The 20,414-nt window shown below is 43.2% G+C and overlaps 1 protein-coding gene across 1 annotated transcript; it reads right to left on the bottom strand.

The window, feature by feature from the left end:
- Positions 1-736: 736 nt before the first annotated feature.
- LOC109445463 (2'-5'-oligoadenylate synthase-like protein 2) lies at positions 737-12,255 on the bottom strand. The gene is made up of 6 exons (XM_019727871.2): positions 11,754-12,255; positions 7,942-8,230; positions 6,954-7,129; positions 4,497-4,738; positions 3,858-3,999; positions 737-2,029 (listed from the first exon to the last, which is right to left on the bottom strand). Exons 1-6 carry the CDS (start codon positions 11,949-11,951, stop codon positions 1,544-1,546), a joined length of 1,533 nt encoding a protein of 510 aa, XP_019583430.2. The 5' UTR covers positions 11,952-12,255; the 3' UTR covers positions 737-1,543.
- Positions 12,256-20,414: the final 8,159 nt, after the last annotated feature.

The following is a 20,414-nucleotide window of genomic DNA, read 5'->3' as shown; positions in this document are numbered from 1 at the left end:
AATGTCATCATGTCTGTGGAGACTTTTAGTGCAAATGCTACGTAGATGCATAAATTATTAATTTACTGAGGACTAGAAAAAAATGTATTGAGCTGCTGAGGCAGATCTTAGTCAAGGCTCTTGGGGCAGGAAAGACACACAACTCCCTCCGATTCACTCAATGAGTGGCTGCTCATTCAGTTTAGGTTGATGAAAGTATACAGGGGGAGTTTAATAGAAAAAAGGGCAGATCTACCAGCATACTGCAGCTTCTCTCCCTGGGTATATGTGAGGAGGGCTTTCGATTTAGTCTCTTACTATGTGTAGCTCCATTCTCTGTGTGGTCGGCTCTCTCTTTACTAATGTGTGGACTTGGGTGGGGCTCCAGCTCAGGCTGCTGTTCTGACTGCATTTCTGTTTAGATATCTCCTCCTTTAACTGTACCAGGAGCTCCCTGTACCTGGTCCTGCCCCCCCACCCCCCCCAGGACTCAGAATCTGATTGGCTAAGTACAACCAATGGATGGCTGCTACCTAGGGTCAGCTGATCAATTTTGATCTAATTAGGTTTGGAAAGAGGGGTGAAGGTTTTGGGTGTGAGTGTGGTATGCCACTACACAAGCCTGGGGCTTCTGTAGACGAGAGGAGTGTGGGTATTTTCAAAGAATGAGACATAACCTGGGGAGCATCCCAAACAAGGTGGTCTCCAAAATGGCCCTGGTCTGAGACTCATGAAGGCAATAGTGAAGAATTCAAAGTCATTCTTTAGTGTATTTGTTTATTCAACAAGTGCGTGCTAAGCATTTGTGCCAGGGGAGCACCATTCTTGACCATGGGGACACAAGAATAAGACACAGTTCCTCTCTTGTCTCACTAGACGAGGGGGCATACACGATTCAACAAAGGAACACGACGAGGGTCCCAAGTGCTTTCCCAGAAGTCTGACCTGGGTGTAGGGCAGGGTAAGTTCAGAAGATGATTTGGTCAGCTGTATGGAGCTTATAGCAGTGGTTCTCAGACTTGAGCAGGCATCAGAATTACTTGGAAGGCTTGTTAAGACACAAATTGCTGAGTCCCAACCCCTGAGAACCAGACACAGGTAAGTCTGCAATAGTTGCTGAGAATTTTGATTTCTGAGACGTTCCCAGCTGATGCTTATTCTGCTGGTCTGGGGTCCATACTTTGAGAATTGGTGACTCAAGAGGTTTGAGTGTGGAAAGACGAAAACATGGGGGAAAGGAAAGTGGACTCAGAGTCATGGAATTACAAAGTGGCAGTCAGTGTTCTGGAATTACATGTGTTTGGGCACATCCAGTGTGCTCTGAGAGTGGTGAGGAGAGATTAAGGGGTTAAGCAAGGCCTAAATTGTCAAGCACCCTAAATGCTAAGCAAAGGAACTGGAACTATATTCTGTGGGTAATAGGAGTCATTGGAGGATTTTAAACAGGGGAAGGGGTACATGCACACTTATGCTTCTGGAGTGGACAATAGTCTGGGTAGAAAGGGGTGGGATGGGGAGACCGTGCCATAGATGTCTACTTCGCGAGCAGCCTGACCATGTACACTCATGAGGAACTGTGGCCTCTTCTAATGAGCATGATGGTGTCGGAGTCCTCAATCTGCAGCTCTGAGAGGCTGCAATGATTCCTCAGTCTCCGACCCTGGAACTTTAGTATCTGATCTTCCACATAAGGTCCTCCAGCGTCCTCAATTTTTTCTTTCAAGTCACGGACAGAGTCATCAGGGCAGATGGCATAAGGCTTGCTATGGCCACTACAGTTCTTCACGAAGACCTGAATCTCATCATGGAAGGTCTCCAGCACCTGGACAGTCACCTTAGAGAAGATCCCATAATCTGCCAGGGTCCGTTTGCTGCTGAGTAGTTGCCGCTCCCCTCCCGGCTCCTGGAAGGAGAGACGCTGCTGCCCGGTGAGACCAAACGTCCTCTTGATCTCCGGTTTCATTTTCCAGATGGGACTGTAGGGGTCCACTGAGAGTTTCCAGGGCTCATTTCCTGTCTGTTTCACCACCACCTGGACGTTCCTTGCTGGCTGGAAGGGAGGAGCAGATAAGGGTTTCTGGTGGTCATGACTGTCTGTTGTCTCCAAATCCTCCCCCTTCTGGCTACTGATGATATAATTTATTGCCTACCAAGAAACTTTTAATTAAAGGAGGTGCTATCAATAATTATCTCAGCTAACAGGCATAAAGCAGGACTGTCCCAGGCAAAGCAAACTATTTGGTCATCCTTGGCTTATAGGACCACTGGCTCATCCTTCATCCTCTGACTCACCCCAAGCAGAGTGACAACTGACAACAGTTCTCCAAATAACAATTCCTTCTACGTGGACCTGTCCAGGGTCTCCTCCACCCCACCCCACCTGTCGTCACATGCGGACATTGGAACCTACTCCATATGCAATCATAGGGCTATTGTAGGTTTAATGATTTAATGTATATCAGGCACCTGGACGTATATTCAAGGATATACAATGCAAATAGCAGAAGCCTGAAAGCATCCTAAAAATCTATGCGTAGGGCACTGGTTATATAAGTTAAGGTACTTTCATTCATTGGATTATGATATAGCTGTTGATCCAGGAGGCCCTGACATTCCCATTTGTCTAGGGCAAGCTTACTGTATGTCCTTCATCCTGCGTAAGTAACAGCATCCCATTTCACGCTCCAAAATATCCTGGCTTGGACTTTGTCATATGGTTATGCTTGTTAGGTCTATATGTGTGGATATAAAATTGTCTTTCAGATAATTTAATAGAGTAACTGAATTACGTCATAATTTAAGTAAATAAAAGTAAACCCCCCCACACAAATAGAATGTGCAGTTAGACACAGGCACGTGCTTGCGTGTGGGTGGCATATCCATGGAAGGAGAGGCAAGAAATTGGTAAGTGTGTGTCGGGGAGGGGGCGATACTGAGAGGCTGGGGATCAGGATGGGAGGCAGATTTAATTGTGCGCTCTTTTAAACAGCTTGTTTTGCTTTTTTTTTTTTTTTTGCTATGAGGGTGTGTTTTCTTCTCTCTCTCTCTCTCTCTCTCTCTCTCTCTCTCTCTCTCTCAAACACATATACACACATACTATAATAATTATGGGAAGGCTTCTTAGCAGGAGTTGGAAGACTGTTCCATGAATCTTCTCCCAGAAAACCCCTGGTCTGCGGGACCTTCCGTTCCAGCCAATGGAACGTGGCTGGGTGGCAGTTATCTGCCTTGCTTCTGTGGCTGCAGGTTTGCCTTTGAGTCCGGTCTCAGAATTTCCCTACAGGATATAAAATGTAGGACTGGCAACAAGAAAACTCTGGGACGAGCTGGATGGTGAAAATAGATCTCTCAGTTGAGCGCATCGCAGAGTCCTGGTCTTTGAATCCTGGGTTCCCATATAGTGTTGAGACCCGGGACTATGGTGGCCCGTGTGGGAACAGCCATGCACAGGGGGCCACACAGCTGGGGTTTCTGTCTGCATTGGACGCCTATGCTCCTCACTTAGGGTTTTTGGATACATCTATAAATCTCATTTTAATAGCAAAAAGTTGAACTTTTGACAACCCATAATAGCAGAGACATTAGTCCACAGGATATATGTATGGAATAAATTCTTTGTCTGTATCCCTCAAATGGCTACAGAGCAGGGCAAAAATTGCCTGCCCACTTTACAGACGAAAGAATTGAGGCCTAGACACTTACAGCATAAGGGGAAGAAATGCATACCTGGTTGGCTGGGACATCGCCAGGGCAGGTACGTATTGCCTGTGTTGGGGACTCAGAGGTGCTATGGCAGGAGTTGGGGAAGATTCATGGGGGGGGGGTTGAAGTGAGGTCATCACTAAGTCATGACAGTGGAATGAGGGTGGGGGTGGTACCTGTACGTCCCAATCTTGGCAGGAGTCTTCAGTGCTGCAGCAGGCCTGCCTCAGGCAGTAAGCAGCTTCTTTGGCCACCAGGTCCCACCTCTTTTCCCTTCCCAGGTTGTTGGTGGGATCAGCTGGGTCCAGGATAACGGGCCTGGGAGAGAGAAGGGGAATGACTTTCCATCACACTCAGAACGCTGTCCTCTGTCCCTCAAGTGTGTGGAATTATTGTGCATGCCTCTGTGTAGGGAGGAGGCCTCCCTGCAGCCTGAAGCCCTTGGTGCAAGATTGGCAGTATAAACTAAGCCGGCCCAGTCAGAATGCATCTCAGGGATTCTGCTTGGGATACTGGGGCAAGTGTGCGCTCTTCTCTACTGGAAGGTCTGAGTCCAGGTGAGAAGACTGGACCTGATGCAGCCATGAAGGAATTAGCCTGAATTCAAAGGTAAAACCCCGGGCAGGGCAGAAGTGAGCGATTCACAGATGGGACCCTGATGACATAGTGAATATCTGGATCGCACCACGTCTGAAGCTTTATTTATCTTTGGACTTCTCAGTGACAAAAGCCAATACCTCCCCTTTATTTTAAGAACTGTTTGAGTTGGGTTTTCTATCCTTTGTAGCCGAAACTAATGCAACCAACACACTCACCTGGGTTCCTTCAACTGTTGTTTGATAAAATTCCTGACCACCTCATTTTGGAAATCATAGTACTTGGTCCAATATATGCAGATCTTTTCATAATCTTGGAGGAGTTCCATCACAGCTATAAACCCTTCGTTCAGGTTGAAGTTCTCACTTTCATCAGTACCCATTTCCCAGGCGTAGATGGTCAGTAGCTCCAGCGCATATTTTGGGGGCAATCCTGGCGTTTTATATTTACGTTTCAAAAACTGGAGAGGGAGAGAAGATGAGGGTTGGGGAAGACAGGGGGAGAGGGAGAGAATATGAGATTGTTACCCTGGGAATTGGGAATTCCCACGTTATGCTGTTTCTAGGACCCAGTAATATTTCATCAACGTCCTTTTACATCCGGATTATGTAGCACATACATAAAATTTGACATGAGCCCAGCAGCTTGCAGTCTAAATGAAATATGTCCTGGGACCATCAAAATTTCAATAGAAGAGGAAGTTGGGGCCTCTTGTGGATATTTCCTGGGCCTCATCAATCTTCGTTATTCAGTTGAAATGGGGGAGGCAATGTAACATAGCGAATATAGGATATAACTGAAGAAAACTAAGACACACAGACACACTGAAAAACAAAACAAAATCAGGACAAACAAAAGATGAAGGAGAAAGAGTAATAATGTAAAATTTTCAGTTCTTCAAAAATTAATTTAGAAATTTGTTGCAATTTTATAATCTCAGTGATGTTTTTAGTGGGATGAAATGATCTTAAGATTCATATAGAGGAGTAAATACCTAGGAAATCCAAGAAAAACAAAAATGGAGAAGTTGGTGTTTGTTTTCTCAGGTATGTTATATAAAGCAGTTGTAACAAAAACAGTATGCTTTTGGTGTTAGAATAAACAATAGTCAAAGGTAATAGAACTGATAGCCCAGAATTAGCTCCCAGTCGATGAAAGAATTTAATAATTGACAAGGATGGTATTTCAGTTCAGTGGGAAAGAGATGCATAATCCAGTAAATGATGCTGGCACAACTTGTTAGCCATTTGGAAGAAAATAAAGACTGTCACAGCGAATATCAAAATAAATTATAACCGGAGTTAAAATATATATTAAACATATTAGGAGAAAAATTAAGAGACTACGTATATACTGTGGGTAAGATAAGCAACCTACAACATAGAAAAAAGTCAGACATCTGTGTATTTTAAAAATTAGAAATAATTATGTTGTCAAAGATACAATTAAGGTAAATAGATGAGTGATATATTTGTAAAAATATTTGCAACACATAAGAAGTAATGGTAAAACATCTACAATTTGCAAAGAGGTCCTACAACTGACAAAAATAAGACAAAAAAACACACACAAACAATTGAAAAGTATGCAAAATACATTAATAGGTAACTCCCAAAAATTCAAGTCCAAAGTAAGCAAATGTATTTTCTTAAAGGGTGGAATACAAAAAGAGTTTGCATGATTTGATCCCACTTACTTAAGCTCTGTGCATGAGCTTTGTGAGTACAGATATAAAGATAGGTATGAAAAAAAAATAGTCACCAAAAATGTTATTAGTATTATCTCAGGGATTTCATGTGAATTTTATCTTCTTTTTTTAAAATCACTTGAAGTTTTTATAATGAGCCCAATGTATAATACTCAGATAATCTGAAAAAAAAATGTTAATATTATGAAAAATATTTAGGGTTCTTGATTAAGAGCCCAGGTTCTAGAGTCAGACACTTTGGGGTTCAAATCTCAGCCCCACCTTAGCTTTTGAGTCTCAGTTTTCTTATCTCCAAATGGGGCTGATGAATAATATATGACAGTTGGAAAAACCAGATGAGAAAAAATTTGCAGAGCACTTAGCATAGGTCACGGAACCTAATTAGCGCTCAGTAAATGACAGCTTTCTCATTATTGCTGTTGCTGTTGTCCCAAATGCCTGAGGTCTGACGCCTGTTGAAAACCACGTCTGTGTACATCAGAAACCATTTAATTGCCCTGGAAGAACATGCTATCAAAACCAGGAGGCTATCGCCAGGACACAACACTTTGGAAGGGAACAGAACACAGCAACAAGAAGTAAGCAACAGGAGCGGCCGGTTAGCTCAGTTGGTTAGAGCGCGCTGCTCTTAACAACAAGGTTGCCGGTTAGATCCCCACATGGGCCACTGTGAGCTGCACCCTCCACAACTAGATTGAAACAACTGCTTGACTTGGAGCTGATGGGTCCTGGAAAAACACACTTAAAATTAAAAAAAAAAAAAAAAGGTAAACAATAGCCACAACAATAACGCAAAACTTTGTCCAGTGCTCTGTATTTGACAAATAGTGTCCAATCATACTATTTCACCAACGCTATTTAACATGCTCCCTGTCCTGAGATAGGGTGTTTTCGTTTCTTTTCCCTTTAAAAAAATACCAAGATGCACCTGCCCTTCCTCTTGCTCCTACACCCCCCAGCTCCTCACCTGCAGGTACCAGTGTTTCACCAGCCGCAGGAGGTTCTTTAGCTTAATAGGTCGACTTTTCACAAAGCGCCTCTGCAACTCCGTGAAGCTTGGTGAGAACTGCCCAGGGCGGCCGCCAACGGTTATTAAGTTTTCATAGATTTCCGGTCGTGGTTTACAGTCTGGGGAAATATTTCCTGGGAGATAAAAGTGCCTGGTCAGGAAAATCTGCCCATTGAGGTGAGGAAGATGGGAAAAGAACTACAGCACATAGAGTGTGCAGACATTATCTCATGCATTCCTCGCTACAGCGTTATTTTTTCCCACTTTACAACTAAATAAGGGGAGGTCTTAGAGGGTTTGGTTGCCAACTCAAAAGTCAGATAGGTAAATTTTAAATAACTGATGTTGACTAAAGACTTCACCATATGTCAGGCACTGGATCTAAGCTCATGGTATCCTCAGAACAGCTCCATGAAGTAGTAAATGCCATAGGAAATGCCATTTTTTGTGAGTCAAACATGGTCAAATATTGTCTATTTCCTATGATTCAACTGGATATTATTATCCCATTTAACAGGTTGGTACATTGAGTCTTGGAAGTTTTAAATAGCTTGCTCAAGGTCACACAATTAGTAAGTCTTGGAGCCAAAATTTGAAGACCTTAAGAGGTCTGTTTTTAAAATGATTCCTATCAGTTCTTGCAAAGACCTTGAAGTGCTTGCTTGCCTGGGTGTTTCCCAGAGGATCAGAGAAGAATCTCTTCGTTGGGTTGGGTAGGAATCCATTATCTGGGAGAAGTCCCCTTTTCCCGCAAGAATGGGCTTTGGAAACACCTGATTTATGGGAAGATTTCATTTTCAAAGTATAGCTCCAGACCCATCCCCCTGAAAAAGAACAAACTCCACTCTCACCCATTGGTTTCCACTTTCCCAAACCCCCTCCCGAGGCCAGGCTGCTGAAGGGCCCCTGACTAGGTTCTCTGGACCCAACCCATCGCTGTCTTTACCTAGAGCATCGAAAGCTGGGAGCACATCCACTTTAATGACATCACTGCTCTTCCTGGCCTGGACCAGGAAGGACAGGGAGCGGGAGGCCCTGCTTCCTGCTCTGTGCTGGGCCACAGTGATGTTGTAGGCCAGGCTCCTGCTACAGTGATCCAGTTTCTCCTCGATGATGTTTAGGATGGACTCACAGAGCCAGGCCTGGTGTTGGAAGCTGGAGAAGCAGCTCAGGAACAGGATCAAATCCACATCGGAGCTGTGGTTCAGCGTCGTCCCCTTCCCAGAGGAGCCGCCCTGGGGAGGACATCAAAGTTGAGCTTCACCTTCCCCTGAGGCCTGATGTTTTGAGGTGGGGGTGAAGCCAGGAGCACCCATGTTGGGCTAGTCACACAGGTCCCCAAAGGAGCCCTTGGTCTCCATCATACATGGACTAGAAAAATTAAGTATGTGTTACACAATTCTAAGGCTATAAATGAAATGTAAAGCTCCATTGCACCCCAGACCCTAAACCCTTTCCTCCAGAGGCAACCCTAGTTACCAGCTTCTTACATACATCATTCCATAAATGTTCGATGCCTCCACTTCTGCCATTCAACATGGTAGCCACATGTGGCTACTGAAATTTAAATAAATTAAAATGAAATGAAATAAAAAATTTCAGTTCTTCAGCTGCACGAGCCTCAATTTCAAGTGCTAAGTAGCCACCTGATTATATTGGACGGTGCATATATAGAACATTTCCATCATTGGAGAAACTTCTATTGGACAGCTCTGGCTTAGACAAACATTTTTGTGTATACATTTTATATACATATTATGGGTGTGTGTATGCACAAATGTACATTGTTAGACTTTTTATTTTGAAATAATTATAGATTCACAGGAATTTGTAAAGATGGTTCAGAGAGGTCTGATGTGTCCTTTGTTTGGTTCCCCCCCACCATGGCTACCTCTTAGATAAATGTAGTGGACTACCAAAACCAGGCAATTGCCATTGATACAATGTGTGTGTTTAGTTTTATGACATTTTATCATATGTTCAGATTCCTGTTATCACCACTGAAACCAAGATACAGAACTATTCCAATTCTACTTCCTCATTCTACTTTTTAATAGTCACAGTTACCTCCCTCCCCTCCACCATCCCTGAAACCTGGAAACCACTAATCTGTTTTCCATCTCTATAATCTCACGATTTCGAGAATTATATAAATGGAACCATACGGTATGTGAGCTTTTGACGTTGGCTTTTTATTTTCTCTCAGCACAAGGCTTTTGATATTCATCCATGTTGTCACATGTATTAAGAGTTTGCTCCACCAAAATCACCCTTGTTACAGCTTGTTACTCAAGTTTTAACTTTAGTCCCAATCTGCTGGCTATTCTCTACTTTTCAGAGTTGTCAATCATTTGCTTTTCCATGTCTCTCCAGAGTTTTAGTTGTGATTTGTGAGATTTTGTAAGAGCCTTACTCCATCTGGGCCAGCACCAGAAGCTTACAGTCTCTTAAAATATTTAGAAATACATGTGAAACAAAACATTTTCTAATTATTTATAAACATAAAATGTGATTGTAGTATATGAAAATTTTAACAGTGCTCATTTATGCATAATACGGTCATTCATTAAAAAATTTTTTTGTTTTTCCCCCCTATATTTTTGTGATTAAATGTATTACTCATGTAATTTAGAATATCATGAAACAATTTGACCTCAGGTTCCTATGTGACCTGAATTTTGGCATTGGGTTCCTTGAGCTGAGGAAACAGAATAGTAGAAGAGAATCAATATGGTTTTCCGCAGGTGGCAGTGATTAGCATAGCAAGAGGTGACTTTGAAAAAGACTCTCCAGGCCACTCATGGTAGGAAACCAAATGAAATTAGTAGGTTTAACTCTAGAAAAATACAACACTCTCACCACAATATAGATGGATGAAACCAAGAAAATGAGACGTAATTCAGAAAATCTAGTGCTTAACAAGGTCGAGAAAGGCAGAGAGAGAAGAAATGTTAATTTATGTGCAATGTACCCTCTTCCTCCCAATATGGAAATGGAAATGTAATGAGCAGGTGTCCTTTCTGCTATGTTTGTTTACCAAGATATATCCAAATAGAGTGTTTAACTCCATAAATACTTTGTACTAGGCATTTTCCATGCTACTCAAAATAGTTGGAGATAGTCAAGGGGTGTTTAAACTTCTGGAAATAGAGATCATTGAAAGAACAAGAGGAAAGGGAAAATAATTGTTTTTTCCTCCAGACAGTCTCCACCTGTAATAGTGGGAATGGGAACTTCAAGATATGGGTACTTGGAGTAACATAAATGGCACGTCTCCAGTGGAAACAGCACCTTCGAACCCATAGAAAAGCTTTATTTAGAACCTATGTTGAAATATTTGAATACTCTCAAACCCATCCTTCAGAGAATATGCGTCCCATTTCTGGTTTTGATGGGCGTTTCCTTTTTCCATTTAAGGTCCCGAAAACAAAGATTCTGATGGAGCTCTAAGAGCAGAAAGCAGAGGTTGCAATTCCTCTAAGAAGTTCAGATATGTGGAACAGTCAGAGCCCAGAAGTGCAAGGCTGGCTCTTTTGAAGCAATTATAGGAGCTTGAATTTTTTGAATTTCTGTTTGGAAGCTCCTAGTTTGCTGATAACACCCCCTGAGTCTTTGGTTTCAACTTTTTTATTTAAAGATTCTTTAAAGCTGCATGTCCTTCCTTTTCAGCCTTACCCTCGGTAGTCATTGTCACCCATAGGTAAAGAGTGATTTATTTAAGTTAATGTTAGTCTTTCATTCTAGTAAAATGAGAAATATCTAGATTTACAGTCAAGGAACTTTTGATTTAGGGTGATATGTTAGAAGTTGAATTACAAATTAGTACTTTTCCAGGAGGAACCATGCTATAAATGGGTGTTGAATTTCATAATCAGCCCTGAAAAATCCATGTAACCCTGGAAGTACTCTCTGGTATTACATAATTGCTAGGTAGTTTCTAATATAACTGTATAACCTAGTGCTATTTTAGAAGAAAAATATAGAAGAATTTGGGGTAAAGTAGATTTTGTTTTCTTTTTTTAAAAAAGCCATCTTACTGCAGCATATAATGAATTGTTTATTGGAGATATTGTGTATTTATTTATTTTTAAGGAGGGCGCAGCTCACAGTGGCCCATGCGAGGATCAAACTGGCAACCTTGGTGTTATTAGCACTAAGCTCTAACCAACTGAGCTAACTGGCCAACCCAAAGCAGGTTTTCTTAAACAAGAAATAAAATCATACATTTTATAGAGACCTGTTACCCATCTTCCACTTGCCTCCCTGGCACTCAGAGAGCTGGGGGGGGTTGGGAGGGTGGGGAGGTGGGAGGGTGGGGAGGTGGGAGGGGGGAGGTGGAAGGTGGGGGGGGGGGGAGGGGGGGTGGGTGGGGAGGTGGGGAGGGGTAAAAGAAAGGAGGGGGAAGCTCCAACATATATGGTACTCAGGAATGTGAGCAGTCTTTTGTTAATTGGCCCACAGATATTAATTATTCCTGTTGCTTTCTCTCTCTTCAGGTGCTGTGATTTAATTTAGAACATCTCAGACATTTTCTCTTGCCAATTGCGATAATCATCATCATCATCCTTTAGATTTGTAGGATTATTTACCGTTTAAAAACACTTCCCCACACTTTATCTCATTTATTCCTGATAACAAATTGGGTTAAAGGGGTGGAGGCAGAGACTGGGAGAGATGAAATGACCCGTCTCCCCAGGTCACACAGTCCCAAAACAGGAGAGCTGGGATTCGAACCCCCAGGGTCTCCCAAGTGCTCACCTTCACCACCTTCAGCACTCTGATTGTTTGGTCTCCAATCAGCTCATCATGGAAGCACACATCCCTCAAGAACCGCTCACTTCTGTCCCAGGCGTCTTGTACTTCCTCCTTCCAGGCCCTCTGGGGCTGCAGGCTCTGCCTCACAAAGGTGTCCAGCTCGTCTGCAGGGGTCTCATACAGGCTCCGGGAGGGTTCCATTTCTGCGGGACCCGGCTGCCCGATGGAATAAACCTCTGCTTCTGCCCAGCCCTTTTAATGCTCAGGAGTCAGCTCTCCCGCCAGGTCCTCCCTACTCACGTCATGTTTGGAAATCGAAACTGAGTTTGCAGAGCTAATTTTCGTTTTCCGTTTAAGGCTGCGAGAAAAAATGGCTGGGAGATAAGAATGAGACTTTGCTTCTCGCCACAGTCTCTCTCAGTCCTAGCGTTTCACAGAGTGTCCCGGAGCAAGGTCTCCCCCCAGGCCTCATGCCGCTCTGCACGGAGAGTAGGTCCCACCCTCTACTGCAACTGGGTTCCCCCTCCCCCTCTTGGAATTGGATGGTGTTTTTGCCCCTGGGATCAGGAGAGGTTGATGCCTGGGTGAGGGGGCAGAGGCTTGGGCTGAACCCAAGGAGTCCTGGGACGTGGGATGGTCTGAGCACACCCTTTATTTTTATTTTGTTTTTAATCTTAGTCATCCCCAACAACTCACAGGAAAGAGGAAGTCTAAATTTTCACTGGTGGTTCTCTCAAGAACTTGATTTTGAACAGCAAAGGACAGTTTGGGGGGGTGGACGGGTGGCTCAGTTGGTTAGAATGCGAACTCTGGGCAATGGGGCTGCTGGTTTGATTCCCACATGGGCCAGTGAGCTGTGCCCTCCGCAACTAGAATGAAGTCAATGAGCTGCCACTCAGCTCCCGGGTGGCCAGGTGGCTCAGTTGGTTGGAGGGGGGGGGGGCTCTCAACCACAAGGTTGCCGGTTCCAACTCCTCGACTCCCGCACAGGGGATGTGAGCTGAGACTCTCCGAAGGGATGGTGGGCTGCGCCCCCTGCAACTAACAATGGCGACTGGACCTGGACCTGGAGCTGAGCTGTGCCCTCCACAACTAAGATTGAAAGGACAACAACTTAAAAAAAAAAAAAAAAAAAGGACAGTTTGGGGAAGACACAATGGCCTTAAAAGATCTAAATGTGAATTTTGGAGGCCTAAAGAGGTGACCCTATAAAATCAGTAAAACAAATGGTAGAAAATTAAACTCAGATTCAGCAATTATTCCTGAAAGAGGACCTCACATTTGCTTGTGGGGGTGGGGGTGTACATAAGTGCTTTCATAGTCCTTGTAAATAAAAATCTCATTGATATTGTGAAGGTCACAAACACCCACCTACAGGATGCATTTTGAAAATATCCTAATGCCACTCTGTGGTTTGTCGAAAATGTCAGTATTCAAAAATGCCTCTCTGCCCTTCTTCCTATGGGAAGGGAAGACACTGGGTCCTGAAAAACAGGCTTAGAAGACACAAAAACTGCCTTGGAGATGAGAAAAACACTTATGTTGAAGATGCTGTGAAGAGTTTGAGTAAAAAATAGTTTTTGAAACATGAAAGTTGAAAAGAGTAATTCTTATTAGTCATACAACGTTTGAAAATATATAGCTGTATTGAAACCATTAAATAGTATATGTGCATATTTAATTTTCCTAAAGTTTACGTAAGCAGAACAACCTCAATAAATTTTCATTTTCTCTTTGGGAAATATTATTAGCCCATTGGAAAAATTGACTTAGATTTGAGGTCATGTTGTACTGGGGCGTTTTTGGAATACATATCTATACATGTATATATGCGAAAGTAATTGTCGTTTAAAAGGTTGAAAATAATTGCAAAAACTGCAATTACTTTTGCACCAACCTAATATATATCTATATATATAGATATATATATAGATATAGATATATATATACACATATATATATTTCATATATCATGTATATCACACACACATATATACATATTCCTGTTTTAAAGATTGGGACATCCTATACATGCCCTTAATATGTCTCTGCTACATTTTGACAATTTTCCTTTCTCCTCTGCTAGGTGGCGCTCCACAACACCTAAAAGAGCAGACTTCCTAATTCCTAGCATCCTACTTTGATAGAAAAAGACTTGTGTGGTCAGTGCTTCTCCTTTTCCAGAAGGTGAATGGAGACCAGGGGGTTTACCAGGGCTCGTTGACATTATGGTGACAATATTAACTCCAATAGTTACAACTGGTCGAGCACTTAGCATGTGCAGGCTCTTTTCCTGGATTAGCTCCTTAAAACCCCACAGAACCTTGTCGTGTAAATCCCATCCTAGGAAATTTGACTCAGAGAGATGATGTGACCTGCCTGGAGTCACATAGCACATAACTGGGTAGGCTGTGATTCGAACCCAGGTCATCTGAATTCCACATGCTAGAGACTTGACCCTCACACTGTACTGCTGATCAAGGCAGCTGCTCATTACTGAGCTCCTACATGTGGTAGGCAGTGAATGAGGCTTGGAGAATACAGAGATGAGTAAGAGACTCATTCAACGGGTGGTTTGTTATGTGTCCTCTCCACTGGGCACCTTGAGGAAAGGAACCGTGTTTCCCAACGTCTAGAACAGGGCCTGAGTTCATGTTGGCTGAATAAACCAAAGAGCTTCATCAGATTTCACAGCAAGAATAAGCACTTCATTACTAACAATTATCACCCCAATAAGCTTTAATTTTAAAAAAAATTTAAAAATAAACACTTCAGTAACCTGACCATTTTTAGTCTATAAGAGGGACAGAGGGTGGAGGACAGGGGAGATCCTGTGACCACCTACGTGTTCAGTCAAGGCATCTATCAAGGATTCCCACCTTTGGGCCATTCCAAAGGGCCCTCTGGTTCTGCGAATAGAACTTAACATTTTAATAGTTTGTCTCTCAACATGGTGCACTGAATAAACTACAATCATTACTCTTGAATCAACTTATTGATGGAATGAAAAAAATGAAACTAGACCACTTTCTTACTCCTTATACAGTGACTTCAGTGGTATAGCTTGTATGCGATGATATTTGAGGCTCAACCGTGTGTAGCCAGAGCCCATTTTGATGCTGCTGAATGAATTCGCACGTGTATCTTTTGTTTGAATCCATTATCTTTTTCTTTTTGTATCCCTGAAGCAAGGCGCTGGGAAATGCATTCACAATAGTGAGAATTATTGACATCTTCCTGGTAAAAATATTAACAATTTATTCCTAGGTCCAATTTGCAGAACAGATAAATGCTGTGCTCGCCTCCTTCCATGATCACATCAAAATTACAACTAAGTTACAGAACAATCACTCTGGAGAACCATCTGAAGACTAGCTGAATGGAAATCCTATAACTAAGCATATAAAAAGCCACGTCGAGACTGGTAGGAGAGGTGGAAATGCAACATGGGCTGGTCCCACACCCACGGTGAAGAGTGGGATGTGTCAGCTGTGGAGGCCCCCTCAGGAGCAAGGGGGAAAACTGGATAGATACATGAAAAAAAAATGAAACTAGACCACTTTCTTACTCCTTATACAAGAGTAAATTCAAAGTGGATTAAAGACTTAAATGTAAGACCCAAAACCCTAAAACTCCTAGAAGAAAACATAGGCAGTAAACTCTGACATTGCTCTTAGTAGTATTTTTTTGGACAAATCTCTTTGGGCAAGAAAAATAAAATAATAAACAAACAAATGGGACTACATCAAAGTAAAACATTTTTATGCAGCAAAGGAAACCATCAACAAAATGAAAAGACAACCTACTGGATGGGAGAAGATATTCACCAATGGTACATCCAATAAGGGGTTAATATCCAAAATATATAAGGAACTCATACAACTTAATAAGAAAAAAAAAATCTGATTAACAGATGGGCAGAGGACATAAATAGACATTTCTCCAAAGAGGACACACAGATGGCCAATATCCATATCAAAAGATGCTTAACATGACTAATCATCAGATAAATGCATATGAAAAACAAAAATAAGATCTCACCTCATACGTATCAGAATGGCTACATCAATAAATCAACAAACAAGTGTTGGTGAGGATGTGGAGAAAAGGGAACCCTCATGCACTGTTGGTGGGGTAACAAATTAGTGCAGTCACTATGAAATACAATATGGAGGTTCCTCAAAAAATTAAAAATAGAATTACCTTATGAACTCCAGCAATGCCACTTCTGGGTATCTATCCAAAGAAATGTAAAACGCTTATTCAAAAAGATGCATGCATCTTTATGGTTCATTGCAGCATTATTTACAAGAGGCAAACTATGGAAGCAACCTAAGTGTCCATCAACAGACAATTTAAAGAAGATACGATATATATATACATATATATATATGTGTGTGTATATATGTAAAAGATGCATATATATGTATATATACATATATATGTGTATATATATATTTTTTTTCACGGAATATTACTCGACCATAAAGAAGAATGAAATTTTACCATTTGTGACAACAGTAAAGACCAAGAAGGTATTATGCTAAGTGAAATAAGTCAGACCAAGACAAATACCATATGATTTCACTTATATGTAGAACCTGAAAAACAAAATAAAACAGAAACAGACTTATAGATACAGAAAACAAACTGATGGTTGCCAGTTAGGAGGAGGGTAGGGGTCTAGGTAAAAAAAAGGTGAAGGGGTTAAGTAGTACAAATTGGCAGTCACAAAATAGTCATGGAGATGTAAAGTACATCATAGGGAATATGGTCAATAATATTGTAATAACTATGTATGGTGCTAGGTGGGTACTAGACTTATTGGGGGCCTCACTTTGTAAATTATGTAAATGTCTAACCACTATGCTACACCTGAAACTACATAACATTGAATGTCAACTGTAATTGAAAAAAAAAAAGAAACTATTTCTAGGTCAAATTTCCGATCTCTTTGTCACCAGCTGAGGAGCCACCTGAATCAAAAGGGGGCTTAGAAGATTGATCTTGCAGTTTGGTGTGAACTTAAAACACCCAACAGACTGGTTATATAGGAATAACTATTTAGATGAGACAAATAGAGATTCAGTACAACACAGTGACTGAAAGTGCGGGTGCCTGATGGCCCAAAAGCACATCCCATTTGAAAGCCCCATGTACCTGAGAAGGTTACTTAGCCCTTCTGTGTCTGGGATCCCTGTCTGTGATACGGAAATGTTCATAGGACGTGCTTATTAATATTATGTTCAATGGCTAGAACTAAATACAAAGCCTGAAGAAAAATGGTTGATATCTACATTAAGTGATAAATGTCTGGGAGAATAAGCAAGGAATGCAGAACTGGTTGCCTCCAGAGAGGGTACATGGAAGGCTACAAGACAGGAGCACGGAACCTTTCTTTTCCACACTGAAGTGTTTTAGAGGTCATGGGAAAAATCTATCTTGTGATGCTCGCACCCGCACTATAGGGTGAGCTAAGTAAGGGCCGTGATCCGTATTTTATGGTTCAGGGCATTGACATTTAGAGAGATTAAGTGACTTTCCTAGAGTCATAACACTCATGAATGATGGATCCGACCGGGGGTCAGAGAGGGCTGCCTAGGAACAGAGATCCCCGAACACCTGGACATGAGATAATGTCCTGACACCTGAACCAAGAACTCTCCTCACTGCTTTTCCCACATCCTCCTGCCCAAAACTTGCTCTGTGGAGATAGCTGGTGCCCCAAGGAGGTGCCTGGCCCAAGAAAACGGTTCAAATCCTGACCCAACTCTTGGTTTTATGTTTTAATCCATGACCCGAAATACAACGCCTTTCCCTGAAATGAAGACCCCCCCCCCCACCGTGGACTGGGCGGATGCAAGCATGTGTCCATCTCCTCCCAGTTGCCCCCCCCCCACTTGATTCTACCGCTGCCTTGCAGTGAGACTTCCTGGGGGTCAGGTGACCACCCTGAGTGACCAGTAGTCTGTTTAACTCCCAACGGGGAAAACCCTGGACATTCCGAACCAACTGCCCACATGACAGTTGCGCAGTTTGCCTTCGATCAAACAAACCCAGATGATGAGCAGTTAACATCACCTGAGAAAGGGGTCTGCTGGGCTGATGCTTTGGGGGCTTAAAGCCTGAACTTGACAAGCCCCCAGGGTCTCACTGATGATAGATCTGAGCAGCCTGGACTCTGGCTTGGCTGAGAGTGGGCAGTGGCTACACTGGCTCTGAATGTCCCTTTCCTGCCCACATCCACCTTGACCACAGACCAGTCTCTGTGTACAAACTACAGCTACTACTCTGGACTCCGCTGACTGGTGTTACTTCAGCAGCACCTTCAATGTGGGGGAGTGTCGCGTCCAGCAGGACACGAGCTGTGGGAAGTGGGAAGGGCGGTGCAGGGCTAAGAAAAGACAGTGGCCAGGATTAGAGTGCGAGCGGGGCCAAGGGTCTCAAGCCTCAAGGACTGAGCCCCGAATCGGGCCAACGCGTAGTTTTTATTGGTTAACTTCTAAGGAGGTAAAAGATTGTTAATCTCAAGATCTGTGTGTTAGTAGCCTGCTGGCTGTCTTTCCGAAAGTTCCCATTGTGTTCCAGCTTGTACTTTGCCTTCACACACACGCACACCTCCAAGGAATCCATTGAAGGGGAGGGACCGATATGATTCCATCGGGCCTCAGTTTGCCGAGACTTCCCCTCAAAGGAGCTTTTCCGATATCTCTCCATGGGCCTCAGTTTGCTGAGGCACTCCCTTGTGAAATCCTGGGAAGAGCGCCGGGGGAGCAAACGGTTTGGCAGCTGTTAAGGCAACAGGGGAGGGAGGACATTTATGTCTCTACCTATCATTTGGCCAGATACACGTTTTTGTGCTGCTGAACCACTGCTGAGGACACCAGGAGGTTATCTTGATCGCAGATGGTTTTCTTGTGAATTCTGGGTTTGAATCCCTTATGCTCATCCTTTTCATTTTGTAACCTTGAAGCATGATCCTAGAAAAGTCATTCAAAATAGCTCTGTTGATATATTGTTGGCAGAAGACCATGGGAAAGTGTTAATTCATTCCCAGGTCACACTTCCGCTCTCCTTGTTCACCAGCTGCCTCGGGAAGCCAACCGAATCAAAGTTGGACTTAGAAGAGGGGTGTCGCAGTGTGGTGTGCCCTTAAAATACCCAGTACACTGATTGAGTGGGGACATGACTTTATTCTAATGAAGGAATATAGAAAGTCAGCACAGCACAATGACTGAGCATGGCAACTGGTGTCTGATGACCTGTATCAAATAATCCTGGAAGCCACATGAACCTGAAAAAGTGACACCCCTCTGTTCTCAGTTCCCTGTTCTGTGATATGGGGCCTACTTATTAGTATTATGAGGCTAAATATAAAAAAAACTCAGATAGAGCTGGAAGAAAAATGACAGGTCCTGTATAAGTGCTACATAACTGTTCAAATACTAAATGTATGGAAGACTAAGCAAGAAATGTGGGAATGGCAGCCTCCAGAAAGGACACATGGGTGGCTCCAGGGCAGGGGAGGGGGTGCAAGGTTACTTTCATCCTTTACACGGGTGTGATGGAGAGTATCTGTTATAGGAAATATCTGGTAGAAATCAGAGGAAGCCACCTAGGCTTGAAGGTTCTTTGGGGAAAAAACAGGTTTTGCATTTCTTGTTTTTAATTGATACTTACTTTACAGATCGCAAAGTGCCCCAGTCTTAAGCGTCCAGCTGTATGGCTTCTTATAAACATAAACACATCTGCTGCCAACACCCGGTAGCACACACGCAATGTCCCCAGCACCTGGGCAGCGTCCTGCACAAGGACAGAAGAAGCACACCTGAGTCACCAGGTTACCAGGATGGAGTCACGTACTCCAGGGGTGGTCCAAGCACAACGATGGCTCCTAATGAGCTCAATGTTAGTGTGGCAGCACCGTTGAAAGGTGGTGGATCTGGCCAGAAAGCTGGGGGAACCCAACCAGGCCCTTTGGGATTCGCTATGGAAGTGTGGGGGCAGGCAAGGGTGCCCAGAGAAGCTGCTCAGAAGCATCTGGGTTTTCACACAGTGGAAAACCCTGCTCCGCTAAGTGGAGTGCCCAGAATAATCGATGGCTACCGTTGCTAGGGGTGCTTTTCTATATTTGTGTTTCGTTTTATAGAAAAACATTTTAAAAGCAAGTGGAAGCAGATAAATACTAATGTAAAAATGTTCCAAGTGAAATAAAAGATCTGTGTAAAACTAGCACTAAATCTATACAACAAAATATGAACTTGATCTAAATGCAGCACCTTGGGAGAGTGGCAGCAGTGAGGCGGCTCCGTTCTGGGTCCTGCTGAAAGGTTCCCGACACTGTGGCAACCCCACCCCCTCTGAGGACCCGGCTGAGGCCAGGTCATGGCCTTCACAGGCGTCAACCAGGACCTGCCACACAAACCCAGGTGCTAGAATCCTGGGGAGGCACAGACACAGATGCAGGAGGGCTCCTGGGGGGCTGGGGTGAGGGGGTGCAGGGACGCTCCTCAGGACCTACAAGTGACCTTGGGCGCTGACATCCCAGGGGTCAGATCCACAGGAAACTGGAGGCTTTTGCTGCACTAGCCTGAGGGTGTTGTCTGTCAGCTGAGCATCTATAAGTCTTATAGGGGCGATTGCACCTGGGCATTTGGCAGGGCA

Source organism: Rhinolophus sinicus, linkage group LG16, assembly GCF_036562045.2.
Source record: "Rhinolophus sinicus isolate RSC01 linkage group LG16, ASM3656204v1, whole genome shotgun sequence".
NCBI lineage: Eukaryota > Metazoa > Chordata > Mammalia > Chiroptera > Rhinolophidae > Rhinolophus > Rhinolophus sinicus.
Note: the sequence above shows the minus strand (reverse complement) of the source record. Positions and strands in the feature narration are given on the sequence as shown.